We start from the raw sequence: 23,353 nt of genomic DNA, 5'->3' as shown, positions 1-23,353 counted from the left end.
GGTGGGGACAAGGGACACCCCGGTGACAGCACAGGAAAGGGGTGGCAGGAGGCTGCTCCAGCCCGCGGGGCCGCTCGCCTCTGGGGGGAACTCGGGACGCCCCGGGAGCGCCTGGACCATGTGGGGGTCCTGTCTCCCCCGTGCCTGCGGGGCAAGGGGTCAGCGGGGGCTCACGGGCGCTCCCGGGGGGTACGTGCCAAGAGGCAGGTGTGTGAGCGGCGTGCAGCGGGGTTCACCCGAGCGGTAAATAATTAACAGCGGTAACTGCAGCCAGTCAAAGAGCAATTCACTTTCATGGAGTACTTTTCCCCTCGGGCGCTGCTCGTCTTTCCTCGGGCCTCACCCCCTCTTTCCCTCCTGCTGAAGCACCTTCGGGCTCATTTTCCTGCGCTGCCACTTCGCTAATTAGCGATCGCAGCGCCGCGGGCACGGTGCGGGCAGCCCCGGCGCTCGCTGGGGGCCGCGTCCCGCCAAGGGCTGCCTGTGGTGCACACGCGTGTCCCGGGCACACGCACCCCCGCTGCGGGAACACGCGTGTCGCGCGACACCCCCACACAGCCCCGCGCGCTCCCGGTGCCGCCCGCGGGGCGCATGCGCAGTGGGGCGGGGATCCCGGCCCCGCGTGCGCGTGACGTCGCCGCGTCTCGCGCCGCTCCGGGCCGGCGGCGGCGGTGGCCCCGGTGAGTGGGGGGGGATCGGCACGGCGGGGGCTGAGTGTGCCCCGGCACCGGGGCCGGCACCGTGTGCCCCCGCCGCGGCACCGGGCTGTGCGGCGGACGGTGATCGGTAACAGCGGGCGTTGGGAGCACCGCGGGCAGCGCTCGGTGCAAGGTGGGTGGCGTGCAAGGTGTACGGTGCAGAGCGGACGGTGCACGGAGCGGCGTGGGGTGCTTGGTGCGTGGGGGATGCAGGGTGCTCGGTGCACGGAGCCATGCAGGGGCCGTGCTGTGCAGTGCAGGGTGTGCGGAGGGTAGCACAGGGTGCTTGGTGCACAGCAGGCAGTGCACGGTACAGGGTGCCCAGCGCAGGGCGCACGGTGTGCGGTGCATGGTGCTCAGTGCGCAGTGCTCCAGGTTCCTTTTTTCCCTTTTTTCCCTTTTTTCCTGCCATACCACATGCTCTCCTCACCTCTGGGCTACCTGGCAGCTGTCTGGGAGCCAGCACCAGGCTGTGCCCTCCACCGCCCGTGCCTTGCCGTGCAGCATAATAGTGTGGAGAGCAGGCTGGGGCACACTGCCCATCAGTAGGCACCCAGAGGCTGGGGCTGTCCGTCCATCTGTCCAGGCACCCGAGGCTGCCCGCCTCTGCTGGGGCAAGCATGGTGGCCCGGGCAAGTGCTTGGTGAGAGGCTGCACCCGCGGATTTTGCTTGGCATCAGCCTCAGCTCTTGGGATGAAAGGTTTTGGCAGCTGAGATCTGGGCAGCTGCAGGTTCTGCTGGCGGCCTCAGGGTGCAGGTCCCTGGCATGGGGGTTGCAGATGGGCTCCTGCATGGCTGCCCACCCAAAACATCAGTGCTCTCTCTGCTCTGCCCATCTGTCACTGGGCCACTGCCCTGCGGTGGTGCATGCTAGGGATGCGAGTGCCACACTATTTCTGTAGCAAGATCGAGTTCCTTGGGACTGGTGGCCAGAGTCACAGTCCCTGGTGTTGCTGGCAGCATGTTCCTGCTGCCAGCAGCGTGAGCTGGCCCACGATCTTCCATGGGAAGGGTATGTTTTGCATTGCACAGGCCTTTGTTCTGTCCCTCGCTGTATTTGTTTGCATGCTCGGTCTCCGTCCAAAAAACGTCTCACAGCTTGAAAGCCCTTCACACATCTTCCTCTACGAGTCAGAGCCCAGCCCCGCCAGCTGCTTGTGCTTAATGTATGGGCTGTGAGTCTCCCCTTTGCACAGCTGTGCTCTTCTTTCATGCTCCAGTACCGAGCAAGGGTGAGTGGAGAGATTAAAATGATTTGTGCTAACAGGTTTCCAAATTTGTCGTTGCTTTTCTGGGAATGCTGCAGCATGCTTGTTGGGGGCTTGTCAAGTGCCAACGCAGGTTCAAGTGTTTCCTCCAAGCAGGGTTTTGCAGCAGTGTGCCTGCCTGCAGCCTGTGACCAGTGCCTGCCTGTGGCACTGGGCAGGAACAGCCGTACCGTACTGCCCACAGAGAGGGGTGGCAGCCCCTAAAATTGGGGTGTGATTTCCAGCTCCAATGTTCATAATCACCCCAGGGGCTGGAGTTGGAGGAAGGGGCTGGTGGATCTTGCTGGTGCACTGATGAACACCCTCCTGGCAGACTGTTGCTTTCTGAGCTTCCTCTGTTCCTGCGAGTCGCTGCCATGCCCGTGTGTGCTCAGGGGACGGCGATGTCCCAGGCTGGGGACATGGAGGCGGGAGCTGTTGTGGGTCTCTCCAGGACACAGGTTGCTGCTGGTCTCACCAGCAGGACGGGCAGGCTCGTGCTGCTGCCATTCTCTGCCTGTAGGTTTTAAAAACTGTATTAATAACTTCTGTTGCTATTTTAGGAAGCTCTTTCCAAAGGCAGTGTGCATTACAGATACGCTGAGCCTTCAGGGGATGTGCGGGATGGAAGGAGTGCTGTAAAATGCAGTGACTGTCAAAAACGTTTTTGGAGAGAGAAAACAAACACCCAGGAGGTGGTTTTATTTGGCACCATACAGATGCGTCTTCTGACGAATTGTGATGCGTTTGGGAAGCCTCGGTCACATTCCTCAAAGTGTGCTTCACTTTGGATTTCGCAGCCCTCTGAGCGTGGGCAGTGAGCGGGCAGGTCAGCAGGAGAAGCTTGCCACGTTGTCCTCTGCCTGCTGTGCTGCATACCATTTTGCAAGCCGTGAGTTTGTGCAGTTCTCCTAAACTCCTGTTTGCCCCCAGTATTGCAGGGATTCTCCTCAAAAAAATCCCATCTGAAGGTGAATGGTGCATTTTTCCCCGCTTTTTGTGCCCGGTCCATCCTTTTGTACTGTCCTGGTGGTGTGGGTGCAGGCAGGATCACGGTGCAAGTGCCTCTGCCAGGGGCTGGCCCTGTCTGTAGGAGCCGTGTGGCATGTGACAGGTCCCCTGAGGAGCTCTCCTTGCCCCTCACAGGGTCTGCAAACCAGAACTGCTGGCAGCGGCAGAGGTTGCTCAATCTGCAGCACTCGGAAATTAAGCAAGTGGTTGGTTCCCATCGCATGTTCCCCGCTGAGCAAGCCCAAACCCTGACTGGGGAATCTGCGTGTGGCTGCGGTGTCGAGGTGCTTCTCCATGGAGAAATGACGGTCAGCTCTGGGGCCGCTGCACGCCGCAGGCTGCTGTGCCGGGGCAGGGGGAGCAGCTGGGGTTTTTGCAGTGCTCCTGTTCCTGCTCGGTGCGGGGGGTGGATCCTGCAGCATGAGTGACCGTGTCTGGCACTGGCTGTCCCTGGACACACTGCAAGGGGGTGGGAGAGCATCCGGTCCCCCGGCACCCTCAAGCAGTTGTGTGCACAGCTGGCTGCGGGCCAGCACTGCTGGGTGGCATGTAGAGGAAGGACAGCGAGCAGGGGAAGGACAGCATGTTGGGGAAGAAGAGCAGCATGCAGAGGAAGGGCAGTGTGCAGCTGCAGCCCTCAGTGACCCAGCATTTGCACATGTTGATGGCAGCAGAGGAGCCAGGGCTCACAGCTGGGCTTCTGCAGACAGGAACTGAGCCGTGACGCACTCGGATGTGCTGTTCGGGGTAATTTGCACAGAGCAGCACATCTGGGAAGGACCCGATTCCTTTTCTTCCATCCATGGTTTCATGGGAGGAGCCTCTCCCATGCAGGGGCTTGGTGGGAGGTTGTTGCACATCCTGGCTGGGGCTGTGCCTGCACACGGGCTTTACGCTGTATCGCGTGGGAGGCCACGTATTCTCACATTGCTGAAGTTGGTGCTGGCAGCGCTCTGTGCCCTTCCCAGAATTACTGGCTTTGTGAGGATGCCAAACGCTCACCCTTGTGGCAGCTGCTATGTGGAACCTAGGGCAGTCGATGCTCAGGATTGTGTACCGCAGGGTGCAAAGGGACAGGGCGATGGGTACAGCAGCATTCCTCCCCACCTCACTGCCCGGGGGTGCGCAGCCTGTTCCTCTGCCTGCATTGCCCTCTGTTCAGTCAGTGCCTTTGGCTCCGGGGACTCCTGGTGTTGCTGCGAGGGGAAATAAAATATTTTCATTTTGTTTTCTAAGCAAATTTGAGGTTTTGTGGTTTTCTTTTGCAGAGGCAACCTTTTATTTGCTAATCCTGATCTTTGTGTGTGCAAGAATGGAGTTTGTTGTCACTTACAGTTTCGTGTGTGGATTTGGAAAATATTTTTTTGAAGGTACTTAGTATTTTTCCTAGTGGTTCCTCAGACTTCTTTTTGTCCTTCATGTACAGTGGGCCCTGACCACCCACTTTCACCTGGGGGATCTTTGTTCAGTTTTGGGAGGGAAGAGTCAAGTTTGCACCCAGCACGGAAGCTACAAACTTCAGCTCCCTGGTCCTACAGCACTGCCTGCGCCCCTTGGCTGTCTGTCTGTCACCATTCCTGCAGTGGCACCCGCGGTGGCTTCGCCTTTGTCCCATCGAGGCAGTGTCTGCAGACTAATTAAGCAAAGGTAAAGCTCTGTGGGTTGATTAAAAGTCAGAAGCGTCCCTGGGAAGCGCGAAGCTCCTGTCCTGTTTCAGCACAAGACATTTTGAAGCAAAGACCAAGTGGATCTGGGGGTCACAGACACCCCTCCTGTCCTGCACCCGTCCCTCACAGCTTGTACCAGGGAGCTTGGGGGGGTCTCCCTCCCCCACCTGTGCCCCATCCCTCAGCTACGTCCTTTGGTGTCACCAGTGGCCCCCGAGTCCCTTCCCCAGCTCGGTCGGGCCATGGCTGGGCTGTGAGGATGCGGTGACTTGTGCCTCCCTCCCACCCTCTGCCAGCATCTTTCGCTTCAGGAGTTTCATAATTAATAAGCCAGTTTGAGAGACAGGCTATTGCCTCATGGAGAGGTTGGCAGAAGTGGGAGCTGTGGTTTCCATTGCCGGACGATAAAATGCCATCGCTGTGCTTGGAAAGAGAGGCGGGCGGAGCAAAGCTGCTGTAAATTGGTGGGATTTTTACTATTTCAGGAACACGGTGGCATTGAACAGGATAATAAAATGTTTTTCTAATCATAGCAGCCTTGAAGCAATAAACAAGCAGTGCATTTGTGCTGTGAAATGTCTGTCTGTCCTTTGTGGGTGTGATTTAAGAGCCTGTTCAAGCAGGCTGGCGCGCCGTGCGGGCACCTCCGGGGCCGGTGCGCCAGGCGTGGGGCTGGGGGTGCCACCTCGCGGCTTTGCTGAGCGGGGAAGCCGCAGTTTGCAGGCGCTGTTTGCAGCCCCTGCAGCTGCTGCAGGGGAGCGGAGCGCTGGGTGCTGAGGCGCAAGCTGAAACACTCGCGCTGTGGTTTGGGTGCTCAGACACTTGCTTAAACGCTCCCTCGTGCAGTCATTTGACTATTTCTTCCAATATCACTTGAGATTATGTTGGCAGAGGAAATGGAAACCGCGGTGCTGTTTGTTCTACTTGGGGATTTTCAAAGGGACACATAGCCCTGAAATGCTTTAGAATCCAGGTATTTTTACTGGGATTGGCTTCTGACTGCTGTAAATGCAACTGGGGTTGTGGCCTGTAGTGTGTCTTTAACTTTAATAAGCAAAAACTGTCAATGTTGCTGTTCTCGCCACTTGGTGGCCTGAAAACCGCTTCTGTTTGGTTTTGTGTTTTTTTTTTTTTTTTCTCACGTTTTGCATGCTGTAGATGCCGTTCAACAGCTTGATTTCATGCACATAAAAGCAGGCTCTCTTCTTACTGTCCGGAGCCTCGGGCCGTTGCTCACCTGCAGCAAAGGTTTGTACAAAGGTCTTGTTCTGCTGTGAGCAGCCGCACTATCGAGTGGGGTGGGCAGCAACGCACAGCGTGGGCTGGACCCTGCACCCACCGCCTGGCCATGCCTGCGGCATCGATCCTGGCTGGACCCTGCACCCACCGCCTGGCCATGCCTGCGGTATCGATCCTGGCTGGACCCTGCACCCACCACCTGGCCATGCCTGCAGCATCGATCCTGGCTGGGATAGATGAGCAGGAGCCACGGATTGTGCAGTGGGGCTGGCACTGCACTGGGTGAACCTCGGCTGTCACTGTGGCTGCCACCTCTTGCCAAACGTCCTAAAATCTTGTTCAGCTTTTGCTCAAGCTGCTTTGAAATTGAGATGGAGAAACACCCCACGTGTTGCGTGCCAGCAGCCCGTCCCTCCCTGCTCCTTGCTCGCAGCCTTTGCCTTCTTCTCTTCCAGCTTTCCCAGGGCTCATTTTTCCCTCTCCTGTTTGCCGTTGGGACATGAGCATCCCTTTCCTGCACAGGACATGCCACGGAGCCATGGGGTGCTTTGAATGCACGTTACGAGTTGCTACCAGGAGACACCAGAAGAAGGACACGTGCCTTTGGAGGTGACAGGGTTTGTCTGAGCTCAGGTTGGGACAGGAGCGATCGCCCTCAGCCAAGCTGTGTTTCTTTTTGTGTTGTATGCTGCGTGTGAGTTAACTGGAGACTATCAATTAAGTGATTAAATTTTGCTGATTTGTAAAGATGTGAACTAGATGCATTAGGGTATTTCTTGCTGACCACAGCTTCTGCTGCTGTTCTGCCCCAAAGATATTTGTAGTTCCTCATCCTTTTATTAAGCATCAATGATTTGAGCTAAAGTTTTCCAGGCTACACCTATGTCTTTTGGACAAGTTTCAGTTAATCGCAGTAATTTCTGGGAATGGAATTCAATGATATTAAGCTTCTCATAGAAACTGGTTTTGTTGTTTGTTTGCAACGCTTTGCTGGTTTAAAAAAATGGATTTGAGCTATTGCTTCATCACTGGGGATGGTGCACAGCTCTGGCTGCACCAGCATGGGGCTGTGCCAGTGTGGGACGGCTCTGGGTGGTGGGGCTGGTTTGCCCGTTGCACAGCAGCAGGTGTGGAGACTGCAGTGGGTGCTCACTCGGCCGTGGTGGCTGTGTGGCCGTGCGTGGTGCTGGGAGGCACCAGGAAGGAAGTTTGCAAGTGCATGTGTGTCTGTCTGTGCACACGCAGGAGCTGGAGTTGTTTCCGGAGCGGGGTGTCTTGGGGCCGGGCTGTTAAACCACTGCCGCTCTGTGCACTGGATTGTTCGTGGCCCTGCAGAAGCACATCTGGGGATGCAGCTGCTGCTCCACCAACCTGCAGCCTTATCCGGGCCCAGAATCCCATGGTGGCTGGAGGCCAGGTCAGGATCGAGCAGGAAGCCTTGAGGGGAAGGAGAGTGATGCGTATGCTATGGATAAGCTCTTGCAAAGTTCCTGCTGGGTGGAGTTTCCCTCTGTTTTTTAATTAGTGCTAAAGTGGAGGGGCTGCATGACGTTTTATGGCAGCTGGGCAGGAGGGGAGGAGACTCCTGGGTGGCTGGAATAACAATTAGTGTCTGTCCTTGAAATGTTCTCAAAAACATCCTCTGAGGCTGGGATACCATCGTGCACGAAGGGGCAGTGCGGGCAGCTCCCGGCACTGAGGTTGGTGTTCCTGTCACCGTGCCAGACCCGGGCAGTCCTCTGGGCCCGGCTCCCTTTGCTGTGACTGCTCTGGGGACTCTTGACCACAGTCTGACTTGTGCCCCATGTCAGCCTTTGTCCCAATGCCTGCGGTGGGCGACTCTGGAGCTGCTGCCTCTGGGATGTGCTGTTGTGGCGGTCACTTGCGTGCAATGGAACTGTGCCATGATCCGGCTGTCGTCTCCTGGCTTGTCCACATCCCAGCTGCTCCTGTCCCCTGAGGCTTCTCCCTTCCAGGAGACTTCATTTCCTAAAAGAGCAGCCGCCTTCCAGCTTCTGTCAGTTTCTCCTTCTGGCTCAGCACTGCCAGCAATGAGTGTCTGCCGTGTCTGGCTGCCAGCACTGCCCAGGACCACCAGCTTCAACGGGACCACCATCCCCAGGCTGGGAGGGTGACTGCAACAGGGGAAGGTGCCAAGGAGGAAGAGCACCGCTTGTCACCGCACGCACAGATGCCTGTGAAAAAATACACAAATTAATATTGTGGCTTTTCTTTCCCATCAGGTATTTTTGCGGCCACCTGCATTCCAGCATGGTGCTGGGCTAGCGGCAGCATGTCTGTACTGCGGGAAGGTAAGCACAGTGGATGGCAGTGCCCGAGGGCGGGTTCCCTGGTGACACTGGGCAGGGGCTGGTGAATATTTCATGTGTCTGTGCACACCATGTTAATATTGTATTGCCTTCACAAGCTGACAAGAAACGACCTAAGCCTTGTTTATATGAATACCTGATCAGCATACAAAATAAGGAAAACTTTCTGCCTGTAGCACCTCCTGTGTCCTTGTTTGTCACTGCTCTGCTGTCACTGTCACCAGCACTCGTCCTCCTCCACGCTCTCTGCTCTTTTGCCCTGATGGTGATGGGGGATGGAGCCCCTGGCTGCGGGTCACAGCCTGTCCCTGTCCTGCAGTTCCAGAGAAATGCCCAGGGTCAGCTGCTGGAACTTTGATTTCTGCTCCCTGTCACCAGCTGCAGCAGGTCCCAGTCCCACTCTGATGTGCCTTAGAAGTCCCCAAGAGCTCCCTATTTCTTTCTGGAGCGGAAAGCTCTTGGAGCCAGGCTGTCTGCCCTGCCGGGGCAGCTGGACGATCCCAGGGACACGGTGCTTTGTCCCGCAGGTGCTGCTGACACCACCGGCTCCCAGCCAGCAACATGAGCGAGTTCCTTTGTTCCCCTTTGGTGACACTGGGGCTGGAGCTGCTGGGAGCATCTTGGTGAGAAGCACTCACTCTAAAGCGTCTTTTTTTTCTGCAAAGAACAGAGCACTTCTGTGCTCTATCAGCCTCCTTTTAAACTGCAGAGCTTTCCCGCTAATTAGCCCATCTTGGTCTGCAGAGCTGTAATTATTCCAGTTGGCCTTAAATCCTGACTGCTCCAGCTACAATGCATTGAAATGGGTCTTGTGGCATTTGCAATTATTTTTAGGGTGAACATTTGAATATATTTACGTGACTGAGACAGATCAAGATAGCAGGAAGGAGCAGATGAGCACTTATCTTTTTAATGGGTCTTAGTGCTTAGTGCTGCAAAAATGCAAGAACTGTTTGTTGTTCCTTCTGATTTACATCTAAACAAATCGCCTGGCATTTGACTTTTTGACTGTTATACTGGTATGTGGGCACACATTTGGAACCGTTAAACTGTGGTATGTTAACCAGGTTGGCCAGGATGTTAACCACGGTTCTAAAGAGCCACGAAAATAATTTTGAGCTAAAGGGCTTTGCACCGGCCGCCGCTCAATGTGCTCTTTCATGGAGAGAGTCGAGAGGAGAAACTGTTTTTCTGGAGCAGTTCTCTGGCCTGTCAGCAAAACAAAACACACGGACGTCCCGTTCCTTCACTCCATTCAGCTCCCGCCCCGGCCACATAATCACAAAGACCGTGGAAGCCCAGAGGAGGATTGCAAAACCCGGGCTTGCAAACAGAGCCGAGGGGAGGACGCAGTGCCAGGGAGTGCAGGAGTCCCTCGCGGCTCGGCACAGAGCAGGGGACTTGCAGAAACTGCCGCCTTCCTGCTTGAGATCCGGGCGGGACACAGAAAACCCAAAACATCTTAATGCCAGATGAAGCCTTCAAGGATTTTTCTGTAAGGTCAGTCTCTGGAGAGAGGGCGTTTAATGCTGACTCTGTGTGTTGCTGTAGGCCTGCAGATGGATTAATTTCTCAGAGTTTCGTTGTAATGGGTAACCGCTTCTCCTGACTCAGACCCTTAACATTTGCATGCGATGCTTTTGTTTTTCTCAGATTTCACCTTTCCCCCCTCCCCTGTGACAGCACATGGAAACTAAGGAGAATGCAGGAAGGAGGCAGGTGGCTGAGAAAAGTGAGGAACCAGACCCGAGCTCAGCTTTGGGAGGAAGGAGAACTACAGGGAGGGTTTGGGCTTCACCTGGGATGGAAGAAGTTCTCTCCAAAGATTTTTTTTTTTAAGGACTGACTGGGTACGCATGGTTTTTCCTCTCTGAGGCATTCCTGGAGCTTTGCTCCAGCTGTAAACTGTAAAGCGTTGCTCCAGCTGTAAACCTGTGATTCTGGGTATACAAACAGCCCAGAAGCAATCTCTTTGGGTGTATACTGAGGCAGACTTTAGTCACCTTCTATGTAGAAAGCACCTGGCCTGGAAACTGCTGATAAGTGCAAAAGGTGATGAAAGGCTGGGATGGTGTCAGCATCTCTGGGGAGCCGGGCTGGACACTGGGCTGGGCTGGGTCGCGGCTTCTGCTGCCCTGACTGTGCTCTGCTTCTCTTACAGATGCCTGTGGGGCTGAACGCTCGGTAGCTGGACGCTGAAGCGCGGCCAGCAGCCTGTGCAGGGGACAGCAGGATGCGGGTCACCACGAGGAGGGTGCTGCTGGTAGTGGGCTCGGTGGTGGCCGTGATGGTGACCCTGCACCTGGGTCAGCAGGTCCTGGAGTGCCAGCAGGTCTTGAGCGAGAGGAGACACAGGCTGATGCGACCCGAGAGCGAGGAGCTAGTCGTGATGGACTCCAACCACGTCGAGTACCGCTACAGCAAGGAGATGCCCCTGATCTTCATCGGTGGGGTCCCACGCAGTGGCACGACGCTGATGCGGGCCATGCTGGATGCGCACCCCGAGGTGCGCTGTGGGGAGGAGACCCGCATCATCCCCCGCGTGCTGGCCATGCGGCAGGCCTGGTCCAAGTCAGGGCGGGAGAAGATGCGCCTGGACGAGGCAGGGGTGACGGACCAGGTTCTGGACTCCGCCATGCAGGCCTTTATCCTGGAGGTGATCGCCAAGCACGGCGAGCCAGCCCGCTACCTGTGCAACAAGGACCCCTTCACACTGAAGTCCTCTGTCTACTTGTCCAGGCTGTTCCCCAATGCCAAATTCCTCCTGATGGTTCGGGATGGCCGCGCGTCCGTCCACTCCATGATCACGCGGAAGGTGACGATCGCCGGCTTCGACCTGAACAGCTACCGGGACTGCCTGAGCAAGTGGAACAAGGCGATCGAGGTGATGTACGCGCAGTGCCTGGAGCTGGGCCGGGCGCGCTGCCTGCCCGTCTACTATGAGCAGCTGGTGCTGCACCCCGAGCGCTCCCTGCGCGCCGTCACAGCCTTCCTGGGCATCGCCTGGAGCGACGCGCTGCTGCACCATGAGGAGCTCATCGGCAAGCCCGGCGGGGTGTCGCTCTCCAAGTGAGTGTCTCAGCTCCTGCCCTCGGCTTTCCAAGAAGCAGTTTAGTGTCACTACAGCAGGTCCAGGCTCAAACCAGGGGCAGGGGCACGTCAGCGGTGTTTGCGCGTGCCTTTCAGGGGCAGAAGTCGCAGCATGTACGGTTTTGCTGTGATAGGTTTTGTGTATCTGAGTAGAAGACAGCTTGAATACCAGTGATCCATTGTACCCAACAGAGCAGCTTCTCAGGCAAGGATTTTGGGAGCAAGTGACTGTTTTATTAATCTCTTGACAGTGCAGAAATGATTTTGGTCCCTAATTTGAAAAGAACTGCTTGCTCTGAAATGTGAGCTCTTTAATGACTCTTCTCTCCACCCATCTTCAAATACCTCCTCACTGTGATTAGTTTTGCTGCTAATGAGCGGCTTTTAGCAGTGAACAGCAATTCTTGCTGGGTTTGGTGCTGGTATTGCAGAGTAAGGGAAACACCGGCTTGGTGCAGACACACCCCAGCACTCCCGCTGTGTGCCAGCGTGCTGCCTTCCCCCACCTTCCTCTCCTCTTTTAATGCTCTTTATTTCCTAAATGGAGGCTTAAGTCTAACTTAGCCAAATTTAATCAGTTGTGTAAGGAAACTGTACAAATGGTCTTTGTGTAAATTGGTCATGCCCAAGTGGTGAGGGCAGTGAGAAGGGCGATGGGTGTTTGTGCTGCACCCTTGTCTTGGGCTTTGGAAGTGACATGTTGAGGTGGCTCTTCTGTCTGAGCCCAGAACACCTGTGAAATCCAACCTTAGTGTCTTGTTTTGTTTTGTTTTTCTTTATTATTCTTCCTCAGGATAGAAAGATCAACAGACCAGGTTATCAAGCCAGTGAACATGGAGGCACTGTCGAAGTGGATTGGGCACATCCCGGGGGACGTGCTGCAGGACATGGCTCATATCGCACCGATGCTGGCCCGGCTTGGCTATGACCCCTACGCCAACCCCCCCAACTACGGCCACCCCGACCCCTTGGTGGTCAACAACACGCACAGGGTGAGTGTGGGGACAGGTGGTGACCTGGAGATGGGGTCCTGCACCCCTAGAGCCCCCTGGAGCAGAAGTGCTGAACCAGATCAGAAGAGAGCTGGAGAGGAACAAATGCCCCTTTGGAAGCCTGGGAGCGAGAGACACATGGTTACACAGAGATGATGTCAAACCAGATGTGTGCGGGAGGTTTAGTCTGGAATGGCCCAAGCTGGTGATGATTTTGGGGTGATATCATTTCTTCTGCTGTGGCAGATGCTGCCCTGTCCCTCCCTGACCCAACCCAGCTCTCGCAACAGGCTGTGGAAGTTACTGGTGTGTGCTGGTGTTATCTGGGAGCGCAGCTGCAACACCAGACACGTCAGTCTGGCCCCGGAGGACACTCAGATGGTGCCGTGTCCCTGTGTTGCTCCCGCGGTCCCAGGGGAGTGCAGAACTCATAATGCATTTGCGCAAAACCAGAAGACTTTTTTTTTTTCTGGAATATTGACTCATGCCCGTGGAGCAGAGCTGGAAGCAGCTGCAGAGCCACAGACAGCGCTTACTAGAGGGAGTTCCGTGTGCTTTGGGGGGGAAATGGTTCCTCCCTGGGCTGAGGCTCCCTGAGCTTTGCTGTGCTCCCGGTGATGCTGCCCTTGGACGTGGTGTCCTTTGTCATGCTGGTGGGAGCAGGGGATCGTGGTGGGACCAGTCCCTGTGGCACTGTGTGCAGGGTAGGCAGGCGGGTAGCAGCACCGATCTGGAAGGTCAAAGAGCTTCCCTGGGACTGGTCCATGCTTTGAGGGCTGTGCTCTTATGGCTCCTCCTCGCTCTCCCTGCTTCCTGGGACCTGTTCCAGGTGATTTGGGTGAACTTGTGCCCTAGGCGGGGTTAGGGACAGTTTGGGTCTCTGATGCGGACCTTTCAGTACTATTTTGGGGTGAATTTGGAGAACTGGCATGATGGTAAAGACAAAAATACTCTTCCCTCCCAGGCTGAGGGGCAGAATCACTTGTGTTGGTTCTCCACCGCAGCAGGAAGTGGCTCCCTGTCTTTGCCTACAGTCAGGAAGGAGGAAACCTCCTGCTTTTGCCCCAATATAGCACCAGGATGTAGAACAAACACCTGTCAGGGTGTTCTGGCTGGCTCAGGTGCACTGAGACATAGGACACAGTTAATGAGATGGATTTGCTGATGTTCACAGAGCTACCACCCCTGAAGGGTCACTCCAATCTTCTCTTTTCCACAGGTTTTAAAGGGGGATTACAAAACGCCAGCCACTTTGAAAGGTCACCCGCAGGTAAGAGTCCGATGTCCCTTGAGGGCTCTGCCCTGCTTGGCGCCTGGTCCCTTCCTCCCTCATACGGGCGGTTTTGGGCTGGGCAGCTCGTGCTGCTCTCTGTGTCCCAAACGCTCCCTTTCCTCACTTTGGGGAACGCAGCGCGAGTTGCAGATGGCAGCTTAGCGCTGAGCCTCCTGTCTCTGGGTTATTCTAGGTGACTCAGAACACATCGTCTTCTCACTAAGAAAATTAATGATTTCCAGGTAAGACCTTGTGCTTTGTTTTGGGACTCAGGCAAATCCACCCACATTGCCCCAGGGCAGCATTTTGCTTGTGTAACTTCTCGTGCCTGTGGATTAACCTGTTATGTGAGATGATTTATCGGAAAATCTTTTTCGGAGCTCTGGAAATGCGCTTATTTCAGCAAAATCGGAATCGGCCGCTGCGGGGGGGTCGTTACCACCTGTCCCCACGGGAGCTCCGAAGGGGACGTGGAGCTGATGGAGCCGCTCCCTGCCTGGGACAGGACGATAAAGCAGCTGCATCTGCTGCTGGTTTGGGAAAACAAAGCTGCTGTTCATATATCAGATGTTTTTCTCTCTCTCTTCTCAGTTATCCTCTATGCTAAAACATACAGTAACATTTTTCTCTAGTAAAAATTACTCCTTAAAAGCCACATTTTACGTAAAAGCAGTATATTGCACTAAAAAAAATATGGGAAGCATTGAGCGAGAATGGAAGTTGTGTGCCCAGTTCTGGTTTCTGTCTCTATTTTTTGCTCTGTTTTGGTGCTTTACAGCCCTGGATCGGGCACCTGCGGCCGGTCCTGCTCATCACCTGTGTGTTTTCTTTTTCTTCCAGAATGCTGCAAATGGCCTTTTGTTGCCCAACAAAGAAGAGTTTGCAAGGGCACCAGTGGAAATCGGTTCTCCAAGCATATTGCTTGCTCCTGTATTGCCAAAACGCCCGCCGCACGGAATGTATTTGCATTTATTTGCAAAGGCTGAGCACGTCCCGCGCCGGGTGGAGCCGGCTCTGGGAACCCGCTCCCGTGCACGGGGAAGGGGTTTTGTGCCACGGCCGGACTCGTTAATCGCGTTTCGGTGTCTAATTAGCGGGTGTCCTGCCCCTGTGGAGCCTTTGTCGTGCCAGTGGCCTCCCCCCTTCCTTCACCGTGACTTACAGAGGCTATTGCAGAGTTAATATATGAGCCCGCCCCCTCCTCTCCTTGCACATGATTAAAATGGTGTTTTAATAGCCGGGCTCTGCTCTCCCTCTCTGGTCCTCCACCCTCGGTGCAGGCCGCCCAACCATAGAGGCGCAGCGGCCAGAGCGGCCCCAGCTCTATGGTTGGGGGCGTGGCTTAGGAAGGAGACGGTTCATTTCCGGGCGGAAGCGGCGCAATCGGGAGCGGCGGGAGGAGTGGGACCGGTTCACCGGGTGTCCGTGTGTGGGCCGGGCCGGATTCCCGCGGGCGCCATGTCGATGTCGCACCTGTACGGTACGGACGGGGAGGATGGCGTGGAGATGGAGAACTTCGAGGTGTCGGACTGGGACCTGCAGAACGAGTTCAACCCCCACCGGCAGCGGCACCGGCAGAGCAAGGAGGAGGCGACCTACGGCGTGTGGGCCGAGCGCGACTCGGACGAGGAGCGGCCCAGCTTCGGCGGCAAGCGGTACGGGCAGGGGAAGGGGGCCCAGGCGGTCCCGGTTGTGCCCGGCCCGGGGGGCCGGCAGGGCCCGGGTGGTGGCCCCGTACTGTGGGGGGTTCCAGGCTGTAACCGCCAAACCGAACAGCCCAGCCCGGGACAGGGGCGGCCGTGGGGTCTAAGGCACAGTAATTAAAATAGTGTGGCCAGCAAACTTAGGGCAGTGACCATCCCCTGGGCTGGGCACCGGGGAGGCCAAGCTTCGAATCCTGGGGTCAATTTTGGACCCCTCACGCCAAAAAAAGCCCTTGAGGTGCTGAAGTGAGTTCAGAGAAGGGAACAGAGCTCGGGAAGGGGCTTGAGCACAAGTGTGATGGAGAGCAGCTGAGGGACCTGGGGGGTTCAGCTGGAGAACAGGAGCTGAGGGGAGACCCTCTGATCTCTGAACTGCCTGAAAGGAGCTTGGAGCCAGGGGAGCTGGGCTCTGATCCTAAGGAACAAGTGACAGGGTGAGAGGAAATGGCCTCAAGTTGCACCAGGGGAGGTTGAGGTTGGATCTTGGGAACAATTTCTTCCCCAAAGGGCTGTCAGGCATTGGAACAGGCTGCCCAGGGCAGTGGTGGAGTCACCATCCCTGGAGGGTTGGGCAGATGAGGTTCTCAGGGATGTGGGTTAGTGCCAGGGTTGGGGTAACAGTTGGACTTGATGATCTTGAGGGGCTTCTCCAGCCAAAGTGATTCTACGATAGTAGACCCTGGGCTTGTGTAGGAATGTGCACGGGTCCACTGGAGCAGAATTTACGCTCAAGTCTCATTTTGATGTAGCTCCAGGGATTACTCGGCCCCCGTGAACTTCATCAGCGCCGGGCTGAAAAAGTCAGCAGCTGAGGATATGTCAGAGGAAGACTCCGATGAAGATGAAAAGCCCATTAAGCAGGAAGAAATCCCTAAAGAGTTTGTGCCAAAGAAGCTAAAAACTGTGAGTTTTCCAGGAAGTTTTCAGTTCTGTGTAATGCATTTATGAAACTTAGGCTGTAGTCAAAGGTGCCGAAACATTAATAGAGCACTCAAGAAAGGGACAGATAATTAAAACCAGAGAACCAAACCAAGCAGGTGTTTTCTCGCTATTCTGATGTATAGTTGTGTGTCTTTGGCAACATCAGCCCTTTGAGGCCATTTTATCTTCCTTAATATTCCCTTTGGTCAACTGAGGTTACAGTAAAAGAATGGTTTCCTGCCTTTCAAAGACTTTTTTTTAATCTCACAGAACAGTATGACAAATCCAGGCATGCTATAGACTAAAAATCAAACTCTTATATTCAATTACCATACACAGAAAGAATCAGGAATCAGGCTCAGCTGAAGTCTGGTGGTAGAGCCTAATAACCAGCAGCTTGTCAGGACTTTCCTTTTCCATCCAAGGAATTTTGGGAAACTCCTTAGATGTCCGGCAGCTCAGGTGGAGGCACAAGTCGTGCCCCAGTGAGCTGTGCAGTGTGGTGACAGCTGAACTGATTCTGGGAAGAACGTTCTTTTTGAGTGAAGTTATCCCAAGCGTGGTTATTATGATGCTCTAAGGTAATGTGGGATTTACTTGTTTGTTTGTTTTCACAGGGTGGTAATTTCAAGCCTAGTCAGAAAGGCTTTGTAGGGGGGACAAAGTCTTTCGTGGATTTTGGCAGCTGGGAGAGACACACAAAGGGAATTGGGCAGAAGCTTCTCCAGAAGATGGGTTACGTCCCTGGAAGAGGTCTTGGGAAGAATGCACAAGGTACCGTGATTGTGTGTCTGGTTGTTTATTGTCAACTGGTAATTTAGAGAAGAGATTGGATTCTCTAAAGAACCGCTATCTCCAGGTGGCTCACGATATCATTCTTGTGTTCTTACATCTCTTGCAAGTGACCTGAGTCCTCTTGATAACATTCAATTGTATTTAACTTAAAATAGGTCAGTTTTATGCCCTTTTACTTTGTCAAGAAAAAAAGAGAAAGAAAAAAGGGAGATAAATTCCAGAGGTAGTCAGCTCAGAGAAAAGGAAATCTTGTTTTATGTGAAAGAAAAGAAAAACAGTGAAATGCAGATGTGAATAATACTCTGCTTTGTTCTGTGTTTTGATGTGTACTGGAATTAAGTGATTTTATAGCCACTAAGAAATGAGTAAAGTGGTAGAAGGTGCCAGACTGATGAAGGCAGAGCACCGGGCTGGATGTTTGTGTTAATTTGATAACTCGGGGTACTGTAAGAAACACACTCACTGTTCTCTTTCACTAAACAAACTGCTCCTCTGATATAACTTCTGGTTTTTTTAGGAATCATCAATCCAATTGAGGCCAAACAAAGAAAAGGTAAAGGAGCTGTGGGGGCTTATGGCTCTGAAAGAACCAGCCAGTCTTTGCAAGACTTCCCAGTGGTGGACTCGGAGGAAGAAGCTGAGGAGGTATTTGTGTGACTCATGGGCTATCTGGGTCCTTGTTGTGTTGTGCGTACAAAATACTGTTCTGGTATCACCTGCTGTGTCACAGAAAACTGTTTGGGCTTATTTTAAATAAGCTGAAGATATAGCACTTGAATTGCATTTCAAGATATTTTTTGCATTTAGACATATTTTTCTCATCACTGTAATGTTCTTTTGGTTGGTTGTGGCTCAGTTTATTCCAGTAGCTGTGCTAAAACCCTACCTTCGAACAGTCCCCCCAGGTAAACAGTCTTTTTTGTCTAAAGACAAAAAGATCAAAAATATATTGCCAGCAGTATGAATAGGGGTGTGACTGGACTATGGTACCTGAGCCAGTTTGTCACTGAGCTTTCCGGCTTTCCCAGTTATTTTACTGTGCGGTGCCCTTCATTGATCTGGGGGTTATTTTCCTGCAGAAAATAGAGGCGAATTTGGGGCGTGACAAAGAGCAGCACCCACAACTCCTCTTTGGTTTTGTTTAGGAATTTCAAAAAGAGCTGAGCCAGTGGCGGAAGGATCCGAATGGAGGCAAGAAAAAGCCCAAGTACAGCTATAAGACAGTGGAAGAACTGAAAGCCAAGGGCAGGATCAACAAGAAGCTCTCAGCCCCGCAGAAGGAGCTGTCGCAGGTCAAGGTAAGGTTGGTAGCCCAGGAGGTGATCTGTCTGGGAAGCTGTTTGTCCCCTTTGGCACCACAAGTGCTTTTTAACCATCAGTTGCTGTAGTACAAACCTCTTCTAAGAACTGCCCATCCACAGCCTCATGAAAATTGAGGTGTCGGACTCATGCCTGCATCATGTCATAGACCATTGTGTCACCTAGAACACTGGCTTTGTTTTTAAGCAACAACTTTGGCCTCAGGAAAATGCAAATTAGGTCAAATGTGTTTTTTTTTTTTTAATTGCAAATTAAGTTTAATTGTTTCACGTTTGTCATAAATGCTAATGTACCTCTGAAAGCACAGTTGTCCTGATTGCTATTGTGGAACTTAAACATGTAGTTTGAACCATCTTCTGCATAAAAGGGATAGTAAAGGATTTGTCCTTTATGCGCTTAATAACATTATTCATTTAAAGCTAACATGTCTTTGAAAAGGTATAAAGGTATTGAAGGCTTCTGTGTGCTAATGAATAGTGCAGTATTTGCATCGTAACCACTTGTAGAATTACTGGGTGAAATGGTAAAACTGAGGTGAGCAGAGGAGACTCCTCCAGCTCCAATTCCAGACTCTTTCTTACCCATCTGAACTCTGTGTCTGGAGTCGGCCTTTCTAGAGGCAACCCTAGTGGCCTCCTTCAGAACACCAGACTTAATTATTAATAGTAGCCTCCTGCAGTAATTAAGGTACTTGGAAATCTTCGGTTTTCAGTTTGGAGTCAGGGATTTCTTCCTTTTTTAAAGCACAAGATACAATTAATTTTATTTTTTTTAAGACACCTTTGTTCTTGTCTGTTGGAAGGTTATAGATATGACAGGCCGGGAACAGAAGGTTTATTACAGCTACAGTCAGATCAGCCACAAGCACAACATCCCAGATGACAGCCCACAGCAGCCGCTGGGCAAGGATGCCAAGCCCCAGGGCTTCGCCTTGCCTGAGCTGGAGCACAACCTGCAGCTTCTCATCGACATCACGGAGCAGGAGATCATCCAGAATGACCGGCAACTGCAGTACGAGAGGGACATGGTTGTCAACCTGACCCATGAGATACAGAAGATGTCTGAAGTCCTTTCGCACGAGGAGACAGCGATTAGCAACCTCAGCAAGGTGCTGGAGATGGTGGAGGAGTGCGAGAGACGGATGCAGCCTGGCTGCGAAAATCCCTTAACCTTGGACGAGTGCGCAAAGATTTTTGAGACACTTCAAGACAAGTACTACGAGGAGTACAGGATGTCTGATCGGGTGGACCTTGCAGTAGCAATAGTCTATCCACTCATGAAAGATTACTTCAAGAACTGGGATCCCCTCAAGGTGCATATTTGATTTATCTGGAGTTCATGATGCCTTAAGTAGTCTTGATTATCTTGACCCCCCACCACTCCCTGTCCCAAATTCTGATCAGTCTGGAGAGAAGGAGGAAGAAAAAGTGCTTTCCTCTTGCCTGGCAGGGGAGAGGAAGGTTCCAGAGAAACTTCCATGTGTTCATGGCAGAGCAAAATAAATGTGTGCAAAAAGATAGACCCGCTCTGCACCCACTCTGAGATTTGCTATGACTGAAGGCCACTGTTCTGTGAGTTGGCTAACAATTCAGGAGCCTGAAGGTTTGAATCAGTTGCTTTCATGGGTGTTGGGAAGAAATAGTAGATGAAAACTCAGTCTCTAGTCTTTGCTTTTTAGCAAAAGCAGGAGAGCTCTGTCGTTCAGGCAGTCAGAGATATGCTGACTGTTCTTAATGCCTTTTTGGCTGTGATGGGTAATTCTGAATTCTTTCTGTATACCTGAAAAAGTCCAGGGGTGTGTTAAATCCATAAAGTGGGATTTTCCTCTTATGGGGCTTTACTAATCACAGCTGTGAGCTCCTGGCTTGCCTTATGAGTGGTGAGACAACTGTCTGTAGTGAGCATGCCACAAGCCTGCTCTTTGGGGATACAGCCAACATGAATGAAAACGGATCAAGACCACTCATGCCTTGTCATTTTCAGGACTGTACGTATGGCACAGAGATCATAGCCAAGTGGAAGAGCCTTTTGGAAAACGATCAGCTGTTGTCACACGGTGGGCAGGACCTGTCCACAGATGCTTTTCACAGGTAAAGAGCAAATGAGTTGTACTTTGTGCAGCATCTTCAAGTCCTGCTTCCTTGGGGATGGAAAAGAAGGGATATGAGTGTGCTCTGTTAAAATCCAGCTGTCAGCTATGTAAAAAGAAGTAGAGTTTGACAGTTACCATGTAGTTTAGTTAGGCCTGGGGCTATATATTTAAGCTTGTATTTTGTTTTTGTTTGTTTTTCTCTTCTCCAGACTGATGTGGGAAATCTGGATGCCGTATGTCAGAAACATAGTGGCACAGTGGCAACCAAGGAACTGCGGATCCATGGTGGATTTCTTGGACAGCTGGGTAAACGTTGTTCCTGTCTGGATTCTGGAGAACATTCTGGATCAGCTCATCTTCCCCAAGTTACAGAAAGAGGTGAGATGAGAGGGCTGTGTTAGAGCGAAGCCATGTTCTCAACCACTATTTGAATTTCAGACAACGAGAACTCCCAAAATACCAGTTTGCTGTGTCTACCTGTGCACTTAGGTTGCATTGCAGCTCTTTTTGCACCTGGCAAGACTTCCCAGTAATGGATAGGCTTATTTAAATGTTTTCTCTGTTTTACCCTGAGGTCGAAAGCTGGAATCCTTTGACAGACACAGTCCCGATCCATTCGTGGATCCACCCCTGGCTGCCCCTGATGCAGGCACGCCTGGAGCCGCTGTATTCCCCCATCCGGAACAAGCTGGCCAACGCGCTGCAGAAGTGGCACCCCAGCGACTCCTCTGCAAAGCTCATCCTGCAGCCCTGGAAAGATGTGTTCACACCTGGCTCATGGGAGGCTTTCATGGTCAAAAACATCGTGCCTAAACTGGGTGAGACAGGCCAAACAGTGCTGGATTTCTGGAATCTGCCGGTTGCCACATTCTCCCTTACAGGCAACAGGTCACATTGACATGGTTGCCAGTGTCACTTCAGAAAATGTTATTAGGAAGTTTAGATCAAGCTTGTGTCTTCTGCTACTAGTACCATGCATTTTTTTCAGAGGCAGATATTTTAGAAAATATGGAGAAGTGCTCTATTCTGTCTTATTTTTCTAAATCATCTGATTCCTCTGTTCTTCAGCTGGCAGTAACATCTGATAGCTGTCACATAGTACCAGGCTATAACATCTCTCTGTTACTCCTGTATTCTTTGGCCTATGCTTATGCTTTTGCCATGAGATTTTGTAATTCACCATTCAGCCATGCAAAGTGGCTAAAAGGTTCTGTCGTCTATAGAACAGTCAAATGTTTTAAGTTTCAGTTCTGGCAGCAAACTGTAATCACCAGAAATGGAATTGTGCTGTTTTGGTGGCAGGGATCAGTGAGTTTCAAGATCCCAAATGTCCCTTAGGGCAATAAGCAACACAGGTGCTCCTCAGATCCTGTGTGTTGGTAGTGAAACAGGTCAGGGCACTGATAAACCTGTGCATTGGGCTCTCCTGACTCTTCTCCCTCTTTTCCCAGGGATGTGTCTGAACGAACTCATCATAAATCCTCACCAGCAGCACATGGATGCCTTCTACTGGGTGATTGACTGGGAGGGGATGATTTCTGTCTCCAGTTTGGTTGGGCTGCTGGAGAAACACTTCTTCCCAAAGTGGCTGCAGGTGAGAACCTACCCAGGCTGAGCAAACAGGCAGGATTGACTGAAGTGTTTCAGTGGCTCCTGCCTAGAAGCTGCTGCCACAGCACTGAAATGGTTTAACTACCAAAGGGTGTGATTTCCACTCATAGCTCCGTACACATCATAACAGACTATATAAGACTGTCTCAGTCTTTTACTGAAAGTTCAGTAATAAACAAGTGATAATGACTCTCCTCCATAAATGTGCCTGTCCTGCTGTATCTGATCTGTTGTGTTTTGCAGGTGCTGTGTTCTTGGCTCAGTAACAGCCCCAATTATGAAGAGATTACAAAGTGGTACTTGGGTTGGAAGTCCATGTTCTCAGACCAAGTGTTAGCACATCCATCAATCAAAGACAAATTTAACGAAGCTCTTGATATCATGAACCGGGCTGTGTCTTCCAGTGTTGGTAGGTGGCTTTTGGTGACAGCTCTGCTCAACCTCACACTGGAAACAGACTGGGACCTTATTTTCACATGTTTTTCTCCGAACAGGTGGGTACATGCAGCCAGGCGCTCGGGAGAACATCGCCTACCTCACCCACACCGAGCGGAGGAAGGACTTCCAGTACGAAGCCATGCAGGAGCGGCGGGAGGCCGAGAACATGGCCCAGCGTGGCATCGGCGTGGCTGCCAGCTCTGTGCCCATGAACTTCAAGGACTTAATTCAGACAAAAGCAGAGGAGCACAACATTGTTTTCATGCCTGTGATTGGGAAGCGGCATGAAGGGAAGCAGTTGTACACATTTGGACGGATTGTCATTTACATTGACCGAGGCGTCGTGTTTGTACAAGGAGAAAAGACTTGGGTGCCAACCTCCTTGCAGAGCCTCATTGACATGGCCAAGTGAGGCCCCACAGTGAACTGGGAAGATGATCTTGCAAACACTTTTACTGTAACTCTTAGAATAAAGTAGTTACAGATTTGTAAATAGAATGAAACTGTAGCTGTATGCCAGGATTTTTTTCTTGGAAGAGCTGTTCAGGCACTGGCAAGAGATGAAATGACCTGTGGAAGTTGGTGCTAAGGGAGGAAAAAGCAGTTCTGATGCTTGTGTAATTGCCACCCTGATGGGTTTATCAGCAGATCTGGAGGGACCATGGGAGGTGGATCTGGTCCAGCAGCAGATGAGCGGAAGGTCTTCATTGACAGATGTCACAGCCTCTCCTTTCCTGCTGCACTACTCTGGCCCTGAGTTACTGTCCCAACAGTTTCCCTCCTGCAGCAGGTTCCTCTCTCCTCATCCTACCTTTTGGCATGTGCTGACGGCACCTTCAGCACAGTGCCTGCCTGTGGGCCATCAGCCATCTCAACAGAGCTGCATTGGGGCTGACTTTTTTCCAGCAAATTCACAGAACGTGTG

General features: G+C 52.5%; 2 protein-coding genes across 14 annotated transcripts; both read left to right on the top strand.

Annotated features, from left to right (window-relative positions):
• Positions 1–594: 594 nt before the first annotated feature.
• TPST2 (tyrosylprotein sulfotransferase 2) lies at positions 595–14,519 on the top strand. Of its 13 annotated transcripts, none has more exons than XM_071816081.1 (8): positions 595–680; positions 8,107–8,175; positions 9,847–10,043; positions 10,355–11,262; positions 12,077–12,275; positions 13,495–13,545; positions 13,742–13,790; positions 14,389–14,519. In XM_071816081.1, exons 4-7 carry the CDS (start codon positions 10,427–10,429, stop codon positions 13,769–13,771), a joined length of 1,116 nt encoding a protein of 371 aa, XP_071672182.1. In that variant the 5' UTR covers positions 595–680; positions 8,107–8,175; positions 9,847–10,043; positions 10,355–10,426; the 3' UTR covers positions 13,772–13,790; positions 14,389–14,519. The 13 variants fall into 13 exon arrangements, with proteins under 13 accessions (XP_071672182.1, XP_071672176.1, XP_065708021.1 ...); XM_071816075.1 differs by having other exon boundaries at positions 9,453–10,043; XM_071816078.1 differs by having other exon boundaries at positions 637–831.
• A 226-nt stretch (positions 14,520–14,745) lies between these two features.
• Positions 14,746–22,931, top strand: TFIP11 (tuftelin interacting protein 11). Its single transcript, XM_065851944.2, has 12 exons — positions 14,746–15,203; positions 16,001–16,154; positions 16,790–16,946; positions 17,485–17,612; positions 18,113–18,265; positions 19,090–19,599; positions 20,271–20,377; positions 20,589–20,757; positions 20,954–21,197; positions 21,831–21,973; positions 22,234–22,399; positions 22,485–22,931. The coding sequence occupies exons 1-12, from the start codon at positions 15,007–15,009 to the stop codon at positions 22,838–22,840; spliced, it is 2,484 nt and encodes an 827-aa protein (XP_065708016.1). The 5' UTR covers positions 14,746–15,006; the 3' UTR covers positions 22,841–22,931.
• The last annotated feature ends 422 nt before the right edge of the window (positions 22,932–23,353 follow it).

Source organism: Patagioenas fasciata, chromosome 17, assembly GCF_037038585.1.
Source record: "Patagioenas fasciata isolate bPatFas1 chromosome 17, bPatFas1.hap1, whole genome shotgun sequence".
Lineage (NCBI taxonomy): Eukaryota > Metazoa > Chordata > Aves > Columbiformes > Columbidae > Patagioenas > Patagioenas fasciata.
The sequence above is the reverse complement of the archived record's forward strand: the minus strand, read 5'-3'. Positions and strand labels throughout refer to the sequence as shown.